We start from the raw sequence: 20041 nt of genomic DNA on the forward strand, positions 1-20041 counted from the left end.
GATATATGTCTATATACACTTTTGTATATACATGTGGGAGTGGTAACATTCAGGGGGTCGGTGGGGAAGGCTGGACAAGGAGGTGAAGGGAGTATACAGTTGGTGTGACAGACTAACTGAAACAAGGCAAAGGGATGCTGGGAGATGTAGTAACTGAGCTGCGGCTCAGACAGAAAGTGAGGGAAGAAAACCTGATGATGAGAATGGGTGATGTGGGGGTCAGAGAGTGGCAATTTTGGGCTAAAACCTTTCCTATTTCAAAGGTATTTAAAATCCCCAGTTTACTTGGTAATTGATTTTTTGGTCAGACCCCGGACTTGTCCTTTAACCATATTAGCTGGCTAGTGCTAGAACCCCACAATCTGCCATATAGAAAATTACAGTTATAGCTATAGACATTAGCATTTTGTTCTGTGTAGCTTTATTTTCAATACAGATATAACATTACACAATGTAGCACTGCGGTGTTCCACAACATGGTGATTTCATTAGTATTTGTTTCACAAGCATTTATAATCAGCTACATTTGTGCAATATAAGAAGAATCATGTGACTTATGATTCCTTCGTTTTGTTAGAATCCATGCCTCTTATAAAACTTTGCTCTGGCAACAACATCATTAGAGTAGTCCTTGCCCGTAGTGTGCATATCAATTTGATTAAAACTGGTGACACAATCTGGACCCATATTGTAGGCTGCAATAGCACCTGTAAAATAATATATAAAAATAGTAAGAATATAAGCCATGCATATTATATCTATTCTCCATAAACAGAAATGTGGGAATTAATAATGCAGTTTCCTGGAGGCAAAAAACAAAACAAAAAACACTAAAATAAAAAATGACAAAAAACACGCCCCAAAAAAAGCAATTTAAAGACCAGAAATATGCCACAACAAAGCTGTCTGTAAAGCCACCCTTAAAACCTCTGTCAGTTTGAGGCTATGTTCACACAGCATAAAAGTATGGCCGTTGTTGCCATTGGCAACAACAACCGTTTTTTGTACGGTGTGGAACACTGCCTATTCTTCTATGGGATCCTGGCAGGAGCGTATACACATTGTATACGCTCCAGCCGGGATCCCATACGGCGCCGCAAACAACTGACATGTCAGTTCAGTGAATTGCGGCAACAGAAAGACCTGTCAGTTCACACAAGGAAGTGAGCAGCTCCGGCCGCTCGCTTCATTGTGTGCTATGAGAGTTCTGATGCGGGCGCGTGCTGATGCGCCCGCATCAGAACACTGCGTCCAGAAAGGTCATCCGGCCGGCCGGGATGATCTTTTCAGAGACCAGCCGTTCCATGACCCGGCCGGGTCACGAACGGCCGGTCTCATACGCCGTGTGAACATAGCCTGACGGTCTATAAATATGCCTTTAGCTGGTATAGGTTTTAATCTGGCACACAGCCACCCCTAGATACAACAAATTTATTAAAATACCTGTGTCTTAGTAAATTTTCCGCAAATTACTCCAACAAGTTTTATCTAAAGACCAGTGTGTAAATCTGTCCCATAGACTTTGTTGTTACCTTTCATTTGTTGGCTTCGTGTCCACCCAGGAAACTTTTGTTTTATATACCCAAACATGGAGCACAGAATCTCTGTAGCCTGTAATAAATGTTCTTCACTATCCCAAGCTCCATAACGGTGTTCATGACATTCATCAATCTGTAAACAGTAATACAAGGCTTATCTAGATGCAGGTGACAACTAATGCAAAGAGACAGAGGAGTATCAAAGAAACAACACTCTTTGTGCCTGTGTTCTTTTTTCTTTCTTTAACGTTTATCAAGCATTTCTGCAATATTTTTATGACATTTCACTATGCTTATCTTGCATGTTGTGGAATTTTACACACATTTATTATACGTGACTTTTTAACATCCTTTCCACTCAACTGGTGGCTTACAAACCACACAAAAGAAAAAAAAATCATTGAAAAAATCATTTTTCCATCATAGGCCTTATTCCCATGCTCAGTGCACACTTTGTATATATGGATGGTGTGCAGCAGAATGGATTATCAGACCTCCCAAGGATAATCAGACCTCCCAAGGACATTTCATTGTAACGCCTGGAGTAGTGGATCCACTGGACCGTCACTAGCGATGGCACTAACCTCACCAGGTAGCGGAGTCTAAGGGGCCGCTGGTTTTCACCAGAGCCCGCCGCAAGGCGGAATGGACTTGCTGCGGCAGGCGACCCCCAGGTCGCTACCCCTGGCTTGGTTGCTAGTGACTGCAGGCGGTAGCGGATAGGTATCCGGAACAAGGACTTGGGACCAGGTAGCGGATAGGAATCAGGAACAACAGGGGGCTGGGCCAAACGCTATGGGAAGCATGTAGAGGCTCCAACCCCTGTAGTGGGGCAGGGCTGGAACTTATAGGGGAGTGATTGACATGTGGACCAATTAGGAGCTCACTGCCCCTTTAAATCTGAGACAGCCGGCGCGCGCGCGCCCTAGGAGGCGGGGACGCGCGCGCCGGCCGGCACAGACAGAGACAGGAGCGGAGGAGAGGTGAGGCGCCCCCAGGGGCCGAACTAGCAGCAGCGCCGGGTCCCTGCACAAGGACCCCGGCGGCTGCATGGGGCAGGAGGAGGTCGCGGCGGCGGCCCGGAACACGGGACGCCGCCGCGGCCGTGACATTCATGTTATAAAGTTTGTTTTTGCAGCTCTTAGGAGCAAATATAACAGACAGATTCCCTTTACTAAGGCCTAATTCGCAAATTCCCTGCACACGCAGTATATATGGAAGGTGTGCAGCGGAATGGATATCAGACCTCCCAGCATTATGTATCAATATGATGCCGGGAGAGCCAAGTATTTAAATCCTCACAAGACTATTGATATAGCTGCATGGCTGTGTAAGTAAATTGCCTTGAAGATTTAAACACTTGGCTCTCCCAACATCATATTGATACATAATGCTGGGAGGTCTGATATCCATTCCGCTGCACACCTTCCATATATACTTCGTGTGCAGGGAATTTGCGAATTAGGCCTTAGTAAAGGGAATCTGTCTGTTATATTTGCTCCTAAGAGCTGCAAAAACAAACTTTATAACATGAAATGTCCTTTTCCTCTTGCTGCCAAGTGTCAAGTAGGCGGCTGAACAGCTCTGGTAGTAGAACAAGGTACCTATTCTCCTTCACTCTTACCTCCAAGTCCCTCCTTGATAGACATACAAGGCTTTGTAAATTAGTTAAAGGAGGCGGGGGATGGGAAGTGCTCTTTATCTGGGCAGGATTATATAAAGGGCAGGAGGGGCTTATACCTTCTGAGCTCCCCTCATCTTCAGGATTTAGTGTCCCTCCAGTTTATACCCTCCCTGCTGAGGAAGATTCTTTCTATTCATGTTTAGCATTATTTAGTGGTTTGAAGAAATGTGTCAGTCTTTCCTTCTCACATGTTCTCCATGTATCATTTGTTCTTGGCTTTGGCTTCAAAAACTTGTAAAAGACCCCTTCTGGTCGAAACACATTGACATTTGGCTGAATAAATTGTTTTGGATTATTACACCTTGGATACTATTTAATTTTCTATATCTTTTGGTTCACTCTCTTGAGACTGTGAACCTAGTCTACTAATCCACTGGTGCTGCTGAACCCCCTTTGCATTGGAATGTCAGAGAGACATGTCAAAAGTTTCGGTCGTATGAAGTGTTGAGTCCATGACCAATTGGTGGAACCTGCTTGGACAAATCCATGCTCAGCACATTCTCTCATAGCTCTGTGTCACATGACTGAGACAGCCACATAATACAAGTCTATGGAGTCGTCTCACATAGACACTACCAATTAGCTCAGGGTCTGAACACTTGGACCCGGACCGATAACCCCTTAGCGTCCCATGTTGTATCATACGTCATGGTGACGCGGGGAGGAAGTTCAGAGAGGGGTCCCGCTCTGAACGGCCCTGCTCCTGGCTGTTATCTGCAGCCGGGGAATGCCTCTATTAGCCGTCATGGGTTCCGTTGCCGCACCGTCTAATTAAGCATCTAAATGCAGCTATCAAACCTGACAGTTGCATTTAGATGCTTTGCTCCCGGTGTCCCTGGTGTCTAGTGGGACGGATCTCCCCCCGCAATGCGATCACAGGGGGGAGATCCGTGCTTCTGGCCAGGCCAGGCTGAGCCTCAGCGTCGCAATGACGCTGATCCCGGCTCGGCAATACATTGCACTGGCCTGCAGCAAGCCAAAGCAATGTATCACTGATCTCACTTATCTTTGCTGTGTACTGTATATACACAGCATTGATCTCTATGAAAGATCAGTGCTGTGTATATACAGGTCCCCCAGGGGGACTTCCAGTTACAGTACAAAAAAAGTAAAAATGTTTTTTTATTAATAAAAAATCCCCTCCCCTAATAAAAGTCCAAATCACCCCCCTTTTCCCATTTTATAAAATTAAACAAATAAATAAACATATTTGGTATCCCCGCGTGCGTAAACGCCCGAATGATTAAATTATCACATTCCTGATCTCACACGGGAAACAGCGTCAGCGCAAAAAAATTCCAAAGTGACAAATTGCGCATTTTTTGGTCGCATCAAATCCAGAAAAAAATGTTATAATAATCGATCGAAAAGTCGCTTATACGCAATCAAGGTACCGATAGAAATTACATTTCATGGCGCAAAAAATAACACCTCAATCAGCCCCATAGACCAAAGGATAAAAGCGCTATAAGCATGGGAATAGAGCAATTTTAAGGAACATATATTTGTTAACAATGGTTTGAATTTTTTAAAAGCCATCAAATAAAATAAAAGTTATACATGTTACATATCGTTGTAATCGTAACGACTTGAGGAACATGCATAATTTCAGTTTTACCCCAGGGTGAACGGCGTAAACACGAAACTCCCTGAAATGAAAACAAGTTTCTTTTTTTTTTTCTATTTGACAGCGCAAATTATTTTTTTCCAGTTTTGCAGCATATTTTATGGGAAAATAAAGTCTGTCATTGCAAAGTACAATTGGTGTCGCAAAAAATAAGGGCTCATAGGGGTCTCTAGGTGAAAAAATGCAAGTGCCATGGCCTTTTAAACATAAAGTGGAAAAAGCGCAAAAGCGAAAATTGGCTTTGACCTTAAGGGGTTAAACCTTTGACATGTCTCCCTGACATGTCAAACGCCTTTTTTTCATGACAGATACTCTTTAAATTTATCAGAATTAGTAGATGGCTTACATGTTTTCTGTACTCTGTTGCAGTTAGTAAAATCTATAAAATGATAGATCTTTTGTTATTACCTGCATGAGCCCAAATGCTTTTCCATGGTCACCATATCTATTTGAATCTAGAGCACGTCCAGCACGTGACTCGCGTGATATGATTCCGGCAATAATAGCTGCATCTACTCCCGTTTTTCTAGACACGGACTTTATGATGTGCTTGTAGCTTTTCATGCTTTCCAGATCTTTTTCTGCCAGCTTCTCTGAACCAATGATACCTTTGTATTTATGCAACAAGAAAAGGTTCTGTATAACTACTGTGTTTCTCCAAAAAAAAGACCTAGCTTCTTTTAGAATTAGGCTTGAAATTTAAACACTACTGCAAAAATAAGTGCCTGTTTAACTCAGTTGACCCGATACGTGACACTGGATGGCTAAGTATCAGTCAATCAGTGCTAGACTTGTTATACTCTCCCTCACATTCTTAGCACGAGCTGCAGGGGAGGCAGGAAAGTTAAAAAGATGCACAGAAGGTAATATTGAATATGGAGTACGTGGTCCAACTACAGAAGGGGAGGGAGGTATACAATATGGGAGGCCCCACTGTAGAGGAGGGATGTATACAGTATGGGAACTGCCTGCAGAGAAGGGTTGTATACTGTATGGGGGCCTTACTGCAGAGGGGGGATGTATACAGTTTAGGGGAAGAACTACAGTGGGGGAGGGAGGTATACTACAGAGGGAGTTACACTATAGAAGCCCGACAACAGTGGGACATACAGTATAGCAGCTAACTACCATAAAAAGTTGGGCTACACAGTGTAGGGGCAGACTTTCAAGTGTTGCCCTAACGCTTAAAGTGTAGTCAGACTTAAAGTCAGAGTTAAAGTAGAGCTCTATGGAGCCTGAAGTTTTTTGTTTTTTTTTATCTTAGAGCGGGGGCACTGCATACTCAGACCTGGACCTATCAAAACTTTTGACATGTCTCTATGACACTTCAAACGTTTTTTTTTAAAATAACAGTGACACCTTAAGTGAAAAACTACATGCTGTCAGTATAAGCAATATAAAAAAAAATATCAGCACCATACATGCACATTTATGTAGGTTAAGGCTATGTTCACACAACATATATTTTGAATTAATCACGGTCGTTGTTGCAAATTTAAATTGCATTTCAATGGAATTTCATCTGGAGTCTATACACATAGTATACACTCCGGCTGGAAATCCTAGTGGTCGCTTGAAAAACTGACATGTCAGTTTTGCGCAGATACTATTCATTGAATACCGGCTGCACAGAACTGACAGTTCACACAATGTAAAGAGCAGCTCTGGCCGTATTTTAGATTGTATGCAATGCTGAATTGGGATGCGGGCACAACCGAATGCGCCCGCATCCCAATTGAACAGAAATTAAGTTCATCCGGCCGACACTGCAGTACCAGCCAGGATGAACTTCACTGACACCAGCTGTTTTGTGACATTGCCGGGTCACAGAATGGCTGGTGTCTTACTGTGTGTGAACCCGGCCTTAATCTGTAAAAGATTGCTACAGATTTTTAAACTTGCAGCACATCTTATTATGGGCGTAGAATCTACCCACAATGTGTAAATGGCGTTTTAAAGTGAATGTACCATCTAGTACATCAGGGTTCTGTTTTTTTTTTTTTTTTATACCATTACTCAATCGGCGCTGGTGCAGGGATCCCAGTGGTGTGATCTTTTTTTTTTAAATGCCGTACGGTTCCCGCACTTGGTACTTTTATTTTCCTAAGCACCAACCCGGCTCAAAGCACTGAGGGCAGGCGATATCCCCTCCCCTCTGTGATGCCCCTTCAATAGAATCAGAGGGAAGATGGTCACACTGTGGGCCTGGAGCCTCCCCCCCAGTGCCCCAAGCTTGGCTGGTGCTCGGTAAAAAATGGCACACAGCGCAGGAACCAGGCGACAGTTTAAACTAAAGGCCTGCGCCACTGTGATCCCCACACCGGTGCCAATCAGGTAATGTTAAAAGAAGAAAACTAAAAAAAAACGATGCACCTGATGGTACATTTGCTTTAAAGTCCCATTTACTTGCATTGCAATTTACTTGCAGAAAATCTGCAAAACTGAACATAAAATCTCTTTGTGCAGAAACCAATAGCTATATGTAAAGCACTAGCCCTGCACAAAAGTATTTACTATATAAACTTACTTATGCTCTTTTCACCCTCCAGTAGCAGTGCCCATTTATTTGTATAACTGAAGAGTTATTTCTATTAGGGTGGTTCACACACACCGTATAGCAGCAGATTTTCTGCAGCGGATCTCTAGCAGAAAATAATCTAAATAACTGAACACAGCATCAAATCTGCACCATCAAATCTGCTGCAAAACTGCTGCGGATCCTGTACGTGTGAATGCACCCTTACAGTATCTTATTGTATCTCATGAAATCCCTTACCAGAATAATTCTGTCCATCATGTCTTCCAGTTGTAGCCGAGGCACCGGACGTAGGAATTTCATTCAGATTACCATATCTTGCTTTGAAGGAAAAAAAAAGAAAGAAATATCATGATTATGATTTCCTCCTCGCCTTCTGGAAGCCATAATTATTTAAATTCTTAATATATTAATTTCAAACGGCCATTGTTTCAAAATAACAGCAATTATTTGCCATTAAATGGCGGCCATCCACTCATACTGTGTGTGAACATAGCCTAAGGCTGTAACCATGTTTTCCTGAGAGCTCTAGGGCTGCATCTAACTTCTTTAGCCACCGGCAATCAAATGCCAAGTGCTCGAGCTTGTTGGAACCTAGTTAATTTTGTTTTCAATATGTCCAAAAATCAGCAATTGTGATGTTTGAAGTTTGTTTTGTTTACACCTTTTACTGTGAAGGATAAAAAACATTAACATTTTTTTCTGTGCTTTTTAAATCAGCAATATTTAGATCGATTATACTGATCAATGCCATGGATACAACCTACGGTCATGTCCATATTTTCCTGGCAGCCCCAGGGTGGCATGCAATCTCTGCAGCCACCGGTAATCAAATGCTGAGTCTTTCAGTTGCCGACTCGAACACTTTTGACAGATTAGCTCAACACTAGTATGGAGGCCTAGTCAGGCCTGTATTTAAGGTTCATGCTGCCCTGGGCACTTTGCACGCAGAGGCCCCCCCCCCCCTCCTCCCCGCCGTTACTGTACATGCATGGTATATACCCTGGCACTTGGGTGCCGCTTTGCTTGATGCCCGCTGTTCTCATCAAACAGACGTAATGGAGGAAGGAAGGAGGCCGGGGACGTCTTAGTTTGGGGACTGGTTCTGTCCAGTGTTGGACTGGGGTACCTGGAGCCCACCAATATACAACCAGTGAGACACGACATGCTGACCCGCTCCTTTCCTGAATTCATCTGTATCTATGACAAATCTCAGAACACCCTCCATTTATACAGCTCTCTGAGTTGTAGTCTCTAAGAGGACAACTCGGTAATAAATCACTGTGTGCAGAGGCTCCTGGTGGGTGGGTGACAACCATCAGCCCTGAAGGTCCAGCAATACATCTGTCTACAGTGGCAGCTATCAGAGGATTGTACTACTTTACTACAACTCCCAGCATATCCTGACGGCTGCAGACTGTTAGTACATGCTGGGAGTTGTAGTGCCTGCAGCTGTTGTAGTTAGGTCCTATACACTGAATGCTTTGTGGCATATAAGAATACATAGATCTGTGGGGGCTCAGTGCAGGGAAGTGACCCCAGAACAGCACTAATAGGGGATAGAACAAAAACATCTCCCCCTATATCTTATTATTGATGTTCTGGGGTCACTTCCCTGCACTGAGCCCCCACAGATCTATGTATTCTGATCAACCACAAAGCATCCAGTGTATAATGCACTTATACCCAACTACAACAGCTGCAGGCACTACAACTCCCAGCATATCCCGAGGGCTGCAGACTGTTAGTACATGCTGGGAGTTGTAGTGCCTGCAGCTGTTGTAGTTAGGTCCTATACACTGAATGCTTTGTGGCATATAAGAATACATAGATCTGTGGGGGCTCAGTGCAGGGAAGTGACCCCAGAACAGCACTAATAGGGGGTAGAACAAAAACATCTTGAAGATTTTGCAAGACTTTTATGTCTTTCCTTTTTGTTTTTCAGTTATGAGTATCCAGAAGTTTACGTCAAATTTGTTGGACTACGTCGATGGCCATTGGATTTTTTTTTTTTTTAATAAGATGGTCAACGAGAGGGAGTTGGAGTGAAATTTTTTAATGAAGAATATTTTTCAATTTTTTTTTAAATTTACTTTACAAGCTTAGTAGTGGAAGCCATCTTATAGACTGCATCCATTACTAAGCTGGGGCTTAGTGTTAGCTAGGAAAACAGCTAACACTAACCCCCTTCCATTATTACCGAAGTACCCACCGCACCAGGGGTACTAAGAGGTGCCTGGTGCCAGTAGTCCCGGAGAGTCAAAACTAGTGCTCCTAATAATACCAGCCATCCAGTCCAGGAGCGCTAGTTTTGATGCTCAAAGGTTACTGGCATCAGCAATGTCCAATAAATCAGACATAATCCTCTGGATATTGATGTCTTAAAAAAACAGGTGTTCTGCCTCTTACAGTATGCAGCATCTTTACCGATAGCTGCTTACAGTCTGGCACCCAATGGGTTAGGTGAGCATGCATTGTATCCCCACTTAACCGTCTAAGGATCAGACTGCAGGGGAAAGGGAGGAGTGTTCATACTCACCTCTAAAGCCTTCTTTCTTCACCAGAGCCTGGCACACTGAACTTGCCGTGTGCGGGGCTCTGGCTCTTCAAATTCCGTTCAGTGGCTGAGGCGGGACATCGCTGCACCTGCTGATTGACTGAGCAGAACTGCACAAGTCTCAGCTCATCCAAACAGCGGCAGCAGCTGGGTCCTGCCTCAGCTGCTGTTTATTTGATGGAGAAAACACTGGGAGAAGTCCAGAGGGTAAGTTATATCCTACCTCCCCACCCCTTTAACAAAGCACAGTCTGGCACACAAGGGGTCAACTTAATCCCCTGGGGACCAGACTTTCACCCCTTGCTCCCCCCCAGCTGAGCACAGTCTGGCCCACAGGGGGTTAGTCTGGCACCTGCCCCACCTGTACCTGCCCCATCAGGGGAGGGGTCATTTTCTTTCTTGAGCGGGTGCATTTGGGTCAGCAATGAAGTCCATGTTCCGGTCCAAATGTCACAGTAAGTTCCAACACAATACATAAACACAAATACATTAGAAAAAAATGCCATGCACTGCATTAGCGTTTTTTCTAGGATTTTTGTGGTGGCCAAAAAAAAAGGCCACAAAAAACTGTTTTAGGGCACCCTTATAGGGTCATATCACACAGCACAGATTGTTGTTCTATAGATACTTACAAGCCATTGTCACTTTTCACTATATACCTAAAATCAGGAAAAAAAAAAACCATTTTGTGTGAAATCATTATAATAAACAGGCTTTGAAAATGCTTTAAATAACTTACATTGCTGTATACTAATTACAACTACCCCCAATGGCCCAAAAAAGGCAACAGTCAGTTAATACAGAACAGTATGTAACAAACCAGAATGATAGCACCCATATACGATATCCAGATGTGGGGTTAAGGACATTACTTGAATATTATCAGCTGAATAGTCCACAAATGCCTGTGTAATAGGGCCAAATATCAGCCAAAATACTCGTTCTTTGGCTATCTTTTTGGTGTGCTACAAAATCCTTGTTCTTCGGCCACACATCTTCCTGTATAGCCAAGGAATGATATGAGGAAAGGGCTGTAAGCCTTTGTAACCTTGAGTGTATTGTCATTCTTATTAACAATGTGCTGGCATGGGGACCATTTTGGAAATGGAGCGCCCTTTCTTTCACAGCACTGCATTGGTGCTGGATAGTTTAAATGCCCAGCATCAAAGCTATCTCCTATGTCAGCCATTACCACAGCAGTTACTCTCAAGACACCTTCTGGCAGCTCAGCTTATTTCTAGATTTTCTGAGTGGATGTGAGCTATCACATACCATTAATGTGGCTATTTATTCACCAAGATTTCAATGTGAAAACTAAAAATAATCATGTAAAAACAATTCAATCAAAATATTTTAGATCAACAGCAAACAGGTATCAATTCAGCTTACCCTTCGGCTAGGTTTACACTTCCATTTGGAAGCTTCATTAAAAGGTCTGTTTATTTCTAGCAGTAATTTTTTGCCCGCGCAAATCCTTCAAAATAAATGACCACCAGATGGAAACCCAGTGAACCCCATTGAAAATGTTTTCTCTTTAGCGTATTCAAAAATGTGGTTGACCACATTTTTGTGTACGTTAAAAGTAACCAGTTAAAAACGGATCTGTCAAACGGACTGCAAAACCTGTGAACCTAGCCTAGCCCTTCAACTGTACACACAAAGAAAGTAAGTCCAGGATCACAAAGTAACAGAGCAGTTTAATCCTAATTCATTGCCTCTCAAAGCTCCATACAAACATGGAAAAATTGACCAAAACACCAAAGCATTTCAGGATTTGCTAATTGCCCTTCCCCATGGCATGAGAGATATAACAACACTATACATACAAAGCAGCAGCAGCAGCACAGGTAAGTAGAGGAAAATGATAAAGTGCACACCTCACCAAACTGGCAGCAAAAGAGCAGCAGCAGACAGCACTTGAAATCAATGGATGTTTATTCACCGGTGTGCGACGTTTCGGCTCCACAATAGCAGCCATCTCAAGCAGTGAATAAACACTCCATTGATTTCAAGTGCTGTCTGCTGCTGCTATTTCTGGATTTAACTATATATATATATATATATATATATATATATATATATATGAATAAAAACATCCAACATAATCAATCAGAAGGTAAGCGTTAGAGATGAGCGAATTTACAGTATTAACAAAGCTCTTTGTTAGCTCGGCAGTTGGCTTATTAGCCATCTGCCTTTGAACTTCATGCTGCTCTGCTCCTGGTGCCTGGAAAAGCTGGATCCAGTCCTGGGAAACGACTCCCAATTTTCCAGGACTGGATTTAGTTGTTCCTAGCACCCGGAATGAAGTGGCACAGAGCGCAACAGACTTTAAAGGCAGCCAGCTGATAAGCCAACTGCCTAGCTACCAAAGAGCTTTGTTAATACTGTAAATTTGCTCATCTCTAGTAAGCATGCAATGTGAACACACACCCTAACAAGTGTGTCTCATAAAGAAAAATATAACATAATACAACATTAAATGGTGATTAAACATGATTATACTACAAAAACTAGGGGATATTTATCATCCTGAGCCCTGGCGTATGCAGTTTGTGCAAAAATCTGTACCTTTTCCCCAATGTAAGCACAGCTTGCCTTATGGGCAGGCAGGAATGGGGTACGGCAAGTCGGGGAGGAGACGTGACCACTTCCCACATCGCATTCATTATGATTTATGCATGGGGTGGGGCTAGAGTATCACTAAGATGATCTTGATAAATTATATGCCTAATAAAACATGATATTATATAGCCTAAATATGTTCAATAATGCAAACAACAATCATCTCTTTTATTCAATGGATGACAAATGCCCAAATGAAACATCTAGTTTGTTTCTTGATTAATAAGTTTATGCCTATGATCACCGCCTCTTATGGTGCGTTTACACAGGCAGATTTATCTGACAAATTTTTGAAGCCAAAGCCAGGAACAGACCATAAACAGGGAACGGGTCATAAAGGAAAGACTAAGATTTCTCCTCTATTCAAATCCATTCCTGGTTTTGGCTTCCAAAATCTGTCAGATAAATCTGGCTGTGTAAACGGACCCTTAGAGGGGCAGTGAGTTTTTCTGTACCTTGCTCTGAAAAAAAAGATGTATTGCCAGCATGACATAATACAAAATAAAGATAAGTCATAGATACAATTTTAATCTTACCAATCTTGGTGCAGGATATTCTGTTTGCCAAAAAGAATGACTGCCCCTTTAAGGGACGGCTACAAATTTCTTAACTGAGAAACCAAGTGGATGTTTTGTTTGGGCACTCATCCATTAGACTTTAATAAAAGATACATTTTGATTCATTATTGAACCTATTTAGACAGTGTATATAGTTTTTTTAATCCTGGTGTGTCCGCATTGCATGCTCACCTCCTCATTGGTTGTGTCTTTATACTTATTTGTATGTACTTTGTGATTATATCGCTTATGCCAGAAGGCAGGGCTACTAGCAAAGCCTGAAATTTTTCCATGTCTATATGAAGCTCTAAGAGGCAATGAATAAAGGAGTACTCAGGAGAAATAAAATAGTTTTCAGAAAGTTATATAGATTTGCAGATTATTTCTAAAAAGTCTCGTCTTTTAGTACTTATCAGCTGCTGTATGCCCTGTGGGAAGTGATGTATTCTTTCCAGTCTTACACAGTGCTCTCTGCTGCCACCTGTCTGTGACATTAACTGTCCAGGGCAGTAGCAAATCCCCATAGAAAACCTCTCTTGCTCCGGACAGTTCCTGTCACAGACAGAGGTGGCAGCAGATAGCATTGTGTCAGATCAGAAAGAATACACCACTTCCTGCAGGATGTACAGCAGCTGATAAGTACTGGAATTTTACAATACTGAGATTTTTACAAATAATCTGCAAATCTATATAACTTTCTGAAACCAGTTGATTTAAATATTTTTTTTTCTGCCAGAGTACACCTTTAAACTCTATCTCTGTGTGCACAAAATATTTTTTCGGTTCAAGACTAGTTTTACCTGCCTATCTTATAGACATATGAATGCATTTTGTACAATGCTTTGTATTGCTGCCTACTGTACAAAGTAAAAAAAAATATTCAGCATCTTCTTACGGAAAAATGAAAGTTGAAAATAATGCTCAAATTTCTTTACTTATCTGAATTTAGAATCATAGTAAAAAGGAACACAGGTAGAGGTAGTTAACCATGTTGCTAATCCATACTGTAGACTGCAGTAATAAGAGAAACATCACACATCTGGGGCAATGAGAATATGATCTTTCCTATCTCTCCAGCTTCCGCTTACCATCACTGATACCATGTTTTCAAGTTAAAGCATTACTGTCATTTGCTGTAACTTTTGACACTCATCAGACATACCAAATAATAAGGTCCAACAGCACTGTGGAAGACACTTCAATGCAGCCCAACTGTGGTACTGGATGTACACTAGGATGCTCACAATGCCTATACAGGCTTCACAACAGGTAGCGACAAGAGTGCAAGAGCATCTGTAACAGTGTATAAACTTCAAACGTTTATTGCATGGCCAATTACAGACAATGTGATAAGCCCTCTGCTCTTCATTTCTACATCATGGGCTGCATTAGGCCTGTGATGTAGAAGTGATCTGGAGCAGCCAGTGATGCCATCCTGGTCAGGCTGCTCCATGAGATCTGTGTGCAGCCTGACCAAGAAACATCCAGGAGGCCACAGCCGCATGGTAGATTGGGACGATGGAGACACATAAGAGGGAACTACAGGGGGGGATTATAGGGGCACATGAGACAGAACTACAGGGGGGATTATGGAGACACATGAGAGAGAACTACAGATGGGATTATGGAGACACATGAGAGAGAACTACAGGGGGGATTATGGGGACATGAGAGAGAACTACAGGGGGGATTATGGGGACACATGAGAGAGAACTACAGGGGGGATTATGGGGACACATGAGAGAAAACTATGGGGGGGATTATGGGGACACATGAGAGATAACTACAGGGGGGATTATGGGGACACATAAAAGGGAACTACAGGGGTAATTATGGGGACATGAGAGAGAACTACAGGGGGGATTATGGGGACATGAGAGAGAACTACAGGGGGGATTATGGGGACACATGAGAGAACTACAGAGGGGATTATGGGGACACATAAGAAATAACTACAGGGGGGATTATGGGGACACATGAGAGAGAACTACAGGGGGATTATGGGAACACATGAGAGAGAACTACAGGGTGGATTATGGGGACACATGAGAGGGAACTACAGGGGGGATTATGGGGACACAGAGAGAACTACAGGGGGGATTATGGGGACACATTAGAGAGAACTACAGGGGGTGATTATGGGGCACGAGAGGGAACTACAGGGAAGATTATGCGGACACATGAGGGAGAACTACAGGGGGGGTTATGGGGACATATGAAAGAGAACTACAGGGGGGATTATGGGGACACATGAAAGAGAACTACAAGGGATGATTATGGGGACACATGAGAGGGAACTATAGGGGGGGTTATGGGGACTCATGAGAGGGAACTACAGGGGGGATTATGGGGACACATGAAAGAGAACTACAGGGGGATTATGGGGACACATGAGAGGGAACTACAAAGGGGATTATGGGGACACATGAGAGGGAACTACGGGGGGGATTATGGGGACAATGATAGGGAACTACAGAGGGGATTATGGGGACACATGAGAGGGAACTACAGGGGGTATTATGGGGACACCTGAGAGGAAACTACAGAGGGGATTATGGGGACACATGAGAGGGAACTATAGGGGGGATTATGGGGACACCTGAGAGGGAATTACAGGGAGGATTATGGGGACATGAGAGGTAACCACAGGGGGTACACATAGGGGAACTGCAGAGAAGACACAGGAGGGGAGCTACAAGGGAAACAGGAGGAGAACTACAGGGGGACACAGGAGTGAACCTACAGGGGGACAGAGGAGAAGAACTACAGGGGGACACAGAAGGGGAACTACAAGGGGAATTATGACTACATGGGGGCACAGGATGGGGGATTATAATAGTGTGGAGGTGCAGAAGGGATCTCAATAAGTGTCAGGGCAAAATGGAAGTCTTTACAGCATGGAGAAAGAGAAGGGGCTAGTTACTGTGTAGATGTCAGATAGGGGGAACTGTTCATGTTGGGGCACTATGGATGAGGTATGGTATAGGGGTGAGAAGAGTGTTGATAAATTGTGGAGCCTAAAATGTTTGTCTGATAGATGCCACTGGGACAAGTCATGGCTAACAGAAGTCTTCATGACGGCCCGGACCGAATGGAGAAGAAAAGAAAAAGTGAACAACTCTAATGAGAGAAGACGTCACCTGTGAGTCACTGTATGTAACTGCACCCTGATCACTATACTGGCACTATGTGTGTGGGGGGGGGGGGGGGGGGGGGGGGAGAGGGGTAGTGCTAGACTCTGTACATAGTTTTTATTATTTTGTAGCAGTACTGGTATTGTCCGGTCATTAAAGGAGAAGTCCGGCTAAAATTAGTTTTTGATATGTTGTTACTTATGAAAAGTTATACAAATTTCTAATGTACATTAATTATGGGAAATGCACATATAGGGCTATTTCCCTTAATTTAGTAGATCAGGAAGTGTTAGAATTCTCTCCAGTGACGTCACGACAAATGGTGTAATTCCTATGGAGTGTCCAGCAGGGGGCGCTCTCTATTTAGAAGTCTATAGGATTTTATTGTTTCTATGGATTTCTATGTAATGTAATGTAGTGTAGTGTACAGTGCTTTATTGAATGAATACATCTATGGAATACTTTGGGGGGCAAGTTTCCTTGCTCCCCAAAGTATTGCATAAATGTATTCATTCAATACATTAGGATATCACAGTAAGCCCACCGATCCGCCACATTCCCGCCGCACGCCGATCCGCCGCATATACACTGGCAAGTCAGCCATTACCCAGCTACAGCTCCCCATCACCTGTTCATACTATAGTTCAGTGTATATGTGGCGGATCGGCGGGAATGCGGCGGATCGGCATGCGGCGGATCGGCGGGCTTACTGTGATATCCTAATGTATTGAATGAATACATTTATGCAATACTTTGGGGAGCAAAGACACTTGCTCTCCAAAGTATTCCATAGATGTATTCATTCAATAAAGCACTGTACACTACCTTACATTACATTACATAGAAATCCATAGAAACAATAAAGTCCCATAGACTTCTATATATAGAGCGCCCCCTGCTGGACACTCCATAGGAATTACACCTTTCGTCGTGACGTGAAGTAACAACATATCAAAAATTAATTTTGGCCGGACTTCTCTTTTAAGCAGTGGTAGTGTGTTTAAGATGTGGCGGTATGATTTTTCCATTGTGTAGTGGTAATATTTAGTCAGCATGGGGTGGTGATAACGAACGTTGTTTGCATGGACGTCAAATTAATGTTCATGACAATTATTTAAGTTATTTTGCAAATAGTTAACTATATTTTTAGTTGTTGATGTAATTTTTTTTTAGGAGGAAGAAACTAGACAAACAAAAAATGTCATATGTACATAGACTGTCTATCTATATTACATCTAATATATATATGCCAACTTTACCTTTGCAAGAATTCTCCACTGAAGTTTTCAGAATCAGCAGCTTGTTGCCGTTGGTGTCTCTGAAAATGCTGTGTGCATTGTGTGCAGTTTCTGCCCAGCTTTTATAGGCATAGGCCAACTCAAACTGAAAGTAACTCATGAGACTAAAAAAAATATTAGCTGGTTTCTGGGAAGTCACAGTGAAAATAACACAAACAAATGTATCTTTTTTATATGTTGTTATAGTTCTGGTTTATATTCAGGTCTTCTTCACACACTTTGTTTATTTTTATTTTATTTTGGGCTGTAATACAAAGCCTTACAAGATATCATAGGTGATTTAAAACAGTTTTTCTGTTATTTTATTTTAGCACAAATTAACTAGGAACCATGAATAGGATTGTGGGAACACCTCTTTAGGGTGCCTTTACACGTAACGGATCCTTAGCGGATCCCTGCCCAGTACAGTTTGCAGCGAGAAATCCGCTGTGGATCCGTTACGTGTGAAGGCATCATTAAACTTGTTTTATTAAAAGTGACAATTACAATTGCAGTACCACAATTTAAGGCATAAGTATATATAGAGCATTTAAACATGAAGTCTATGTGCAGGGTTCATCGTGAGGGGTGAATCACGCCACAGGCCCCACACCTTGTTTAACTTTGTAGGGCATTTCCTGTGTGTGAAAACCAGTTTTTCAAACACCATCACCTTGTCCACCATATGTAGCCACATGGACTGTCGTGGAGGTCTTTTGTCAATCCAACGCAGCTAAGAGCATTTCCCTAAGGAATATGCGTAAATGATGAGGCCATTGTTCTTCATCTAGAAGTCCCAATAGACAAATGGCAGGGTCGCAAGGTATAGCTCATTGAGCCATCTCTCATAGGAAGGCTGTAACATTACTCCAGAATGTGTGTAAAGTTGGGCAGTCCCATATGAGGTGCCAATAAACAGCTAGCTGGTGGGAACATTTAGGACATTCAGGAGTGGGGATCCTCTCCATTCTACAGAGATGAACATTGGTGGATGATATACAGTTGCGTTAGCTTGTTATTAGCTGCAGGTGACACATGTAAATGAGATTCTAGGGGTGTCATGATTCATCCATAGTAGTATTACAAGTTTGGTAAAGGCATGCCTGCCAGATCTTTAGGCTGCGAGAATACCTCTTTAATAAGATCCATCAAGAGCACAAAACAATTTAATATAGAGGCACATAATTAGTTTTTCTTTGGGGTTCTTAACAAGTACATGTATGGCATGTTCCGTCAGCTTTTATACCTCCCCTAGAAGCCCTATTGATAAGGCACTTCCATCTGGTGCTCATGCAGCTGCCATGTCCATGAGACATTGGGGTCATAAGCACTAAAACACATCTTTCTAGGCTTGCATAAAACATTACATAATTGGCCTCCTCTCCTCCCTCCATCCCTTATTAGCAGCATTCCCCCAGGTTGCATGCACTTTGTATGTGGCTGCTGACTGGCTCATCCACTTCTCGTATGAGGTACCCTATTTACATGTAACTGTTAGGCCATGTTCACACAATCTTTTTTTTCTGTCAAATTTTTTCTTTAAAAATAAAGCCCATCATTTTGTATTTTTGGCGCATGTCATTACAACGACAGCTGTTGGTACATGTAGTTCAGGTCCTTTTGGGTTTCGTTCTTTTTTGAATGTCCTTTGAATTTATTAGTAAAGACAGTGAAAAGACAGTAAAAAAGATTATGCGTGTGAACAACTAAAAATAACGTCTGTTTGCAAAATACCATCCACAAATAATTGTCCTAAACATTAATTTGACATCCGCGCAAACAACATTTGTTATTCAATGCACTATGTTTATTGTATGGTCGTCATTCTATTGACTTCAATGCATTCCAGCGGACAACTTTCTTTTTTCTTTTTTTTTTTTTACACAGTGTACACATAGCCTTAGACTATTGAGCAAAAAGCCCTTTCTGTCCTTAGTTTTTTTGCCCTTTAATGTGCATTTCTGTAAAGAATTTCTGTCAGATTTTTCTCACTATAGCTTTCAGTTGGCTTCTAGTTTCTGTTGGCGAGTCCATGAAAAGCTCTAGTACAGACCATAATTTTGGCACAGATTGTCCCATAGAAGTCTATGGGAACGTCCGTAATTTTTGCTAATCCATAATTTTTAGAATACATTTTTTGTAACATCCACCGATCTGTACAAAATACGGATGAATCATTATTTTAAACCATTCCCACTTAACTATCACCTTCCCCTTCTTTGTTAATCCACAAAAAATACAGATTACAGATGCATTACCAATGCATTAAGGACAATTGTTTTGCGGATTGCAAACAAAGATAATTGCAGACATCATATACAGTCCTCAAAAACTACTGAATGTGTGAATCAAGCCTAACACAGTAAAGGGTAGGGAAAGTCATTAACCCCTTGCTTCCGCAACCTGTTTTGGCCTTAAAGTGACTCTGTACCCACAATATGACCCCCCCCCCCCAAACCGCTTGTACCGTCAGATAGCTGCTTTTAATCCAAGATCTGTCCTGCAG

The 20041-nt window shown here is 42.4% G+C and overlaps 1 protein-coding gene across 1 annotated transcript; it reads right to left on the minus strand.

Moving 5' to 3' along the window:
* Positions 1-573: 573 nt before the first annotated feature.
* On the minus strand, positions 574-17656 carry LOC138794178 (lysozyme g-like). The gene is made up of 5 exons (XM_069972950.1): positions 17518-17656; positions 7626-7706; positions 5258-5457; positions 1533-1671; positions 574-707 (listed from the first exon to the last, which is right to left on the minus strand). Exons 1-5 carry the CDS (start codon positions 17654-17656, stop codon positions 574-576), a joined length of 693 nt encoding a protein of 230 aa, XP_069829051.1.
* Positions 17657-20041: the final 2385 nt, after the last annotated feature.

Source organism: Dendropsophus ebraccatus, chromosome 5 (genome assembly GCF_027789765.1).
Source record: "Dendropsophus ebraccatus isolate aDenEbr1 chromosome 5, aDenEbr1.pat, whole genome shotgun sequence".
NCBI lineage: Eukaryota > Metazoa > Chordata > Amphibia > Anura > Hylidae > Dendropsophus > Dendropsophus ebraccatus.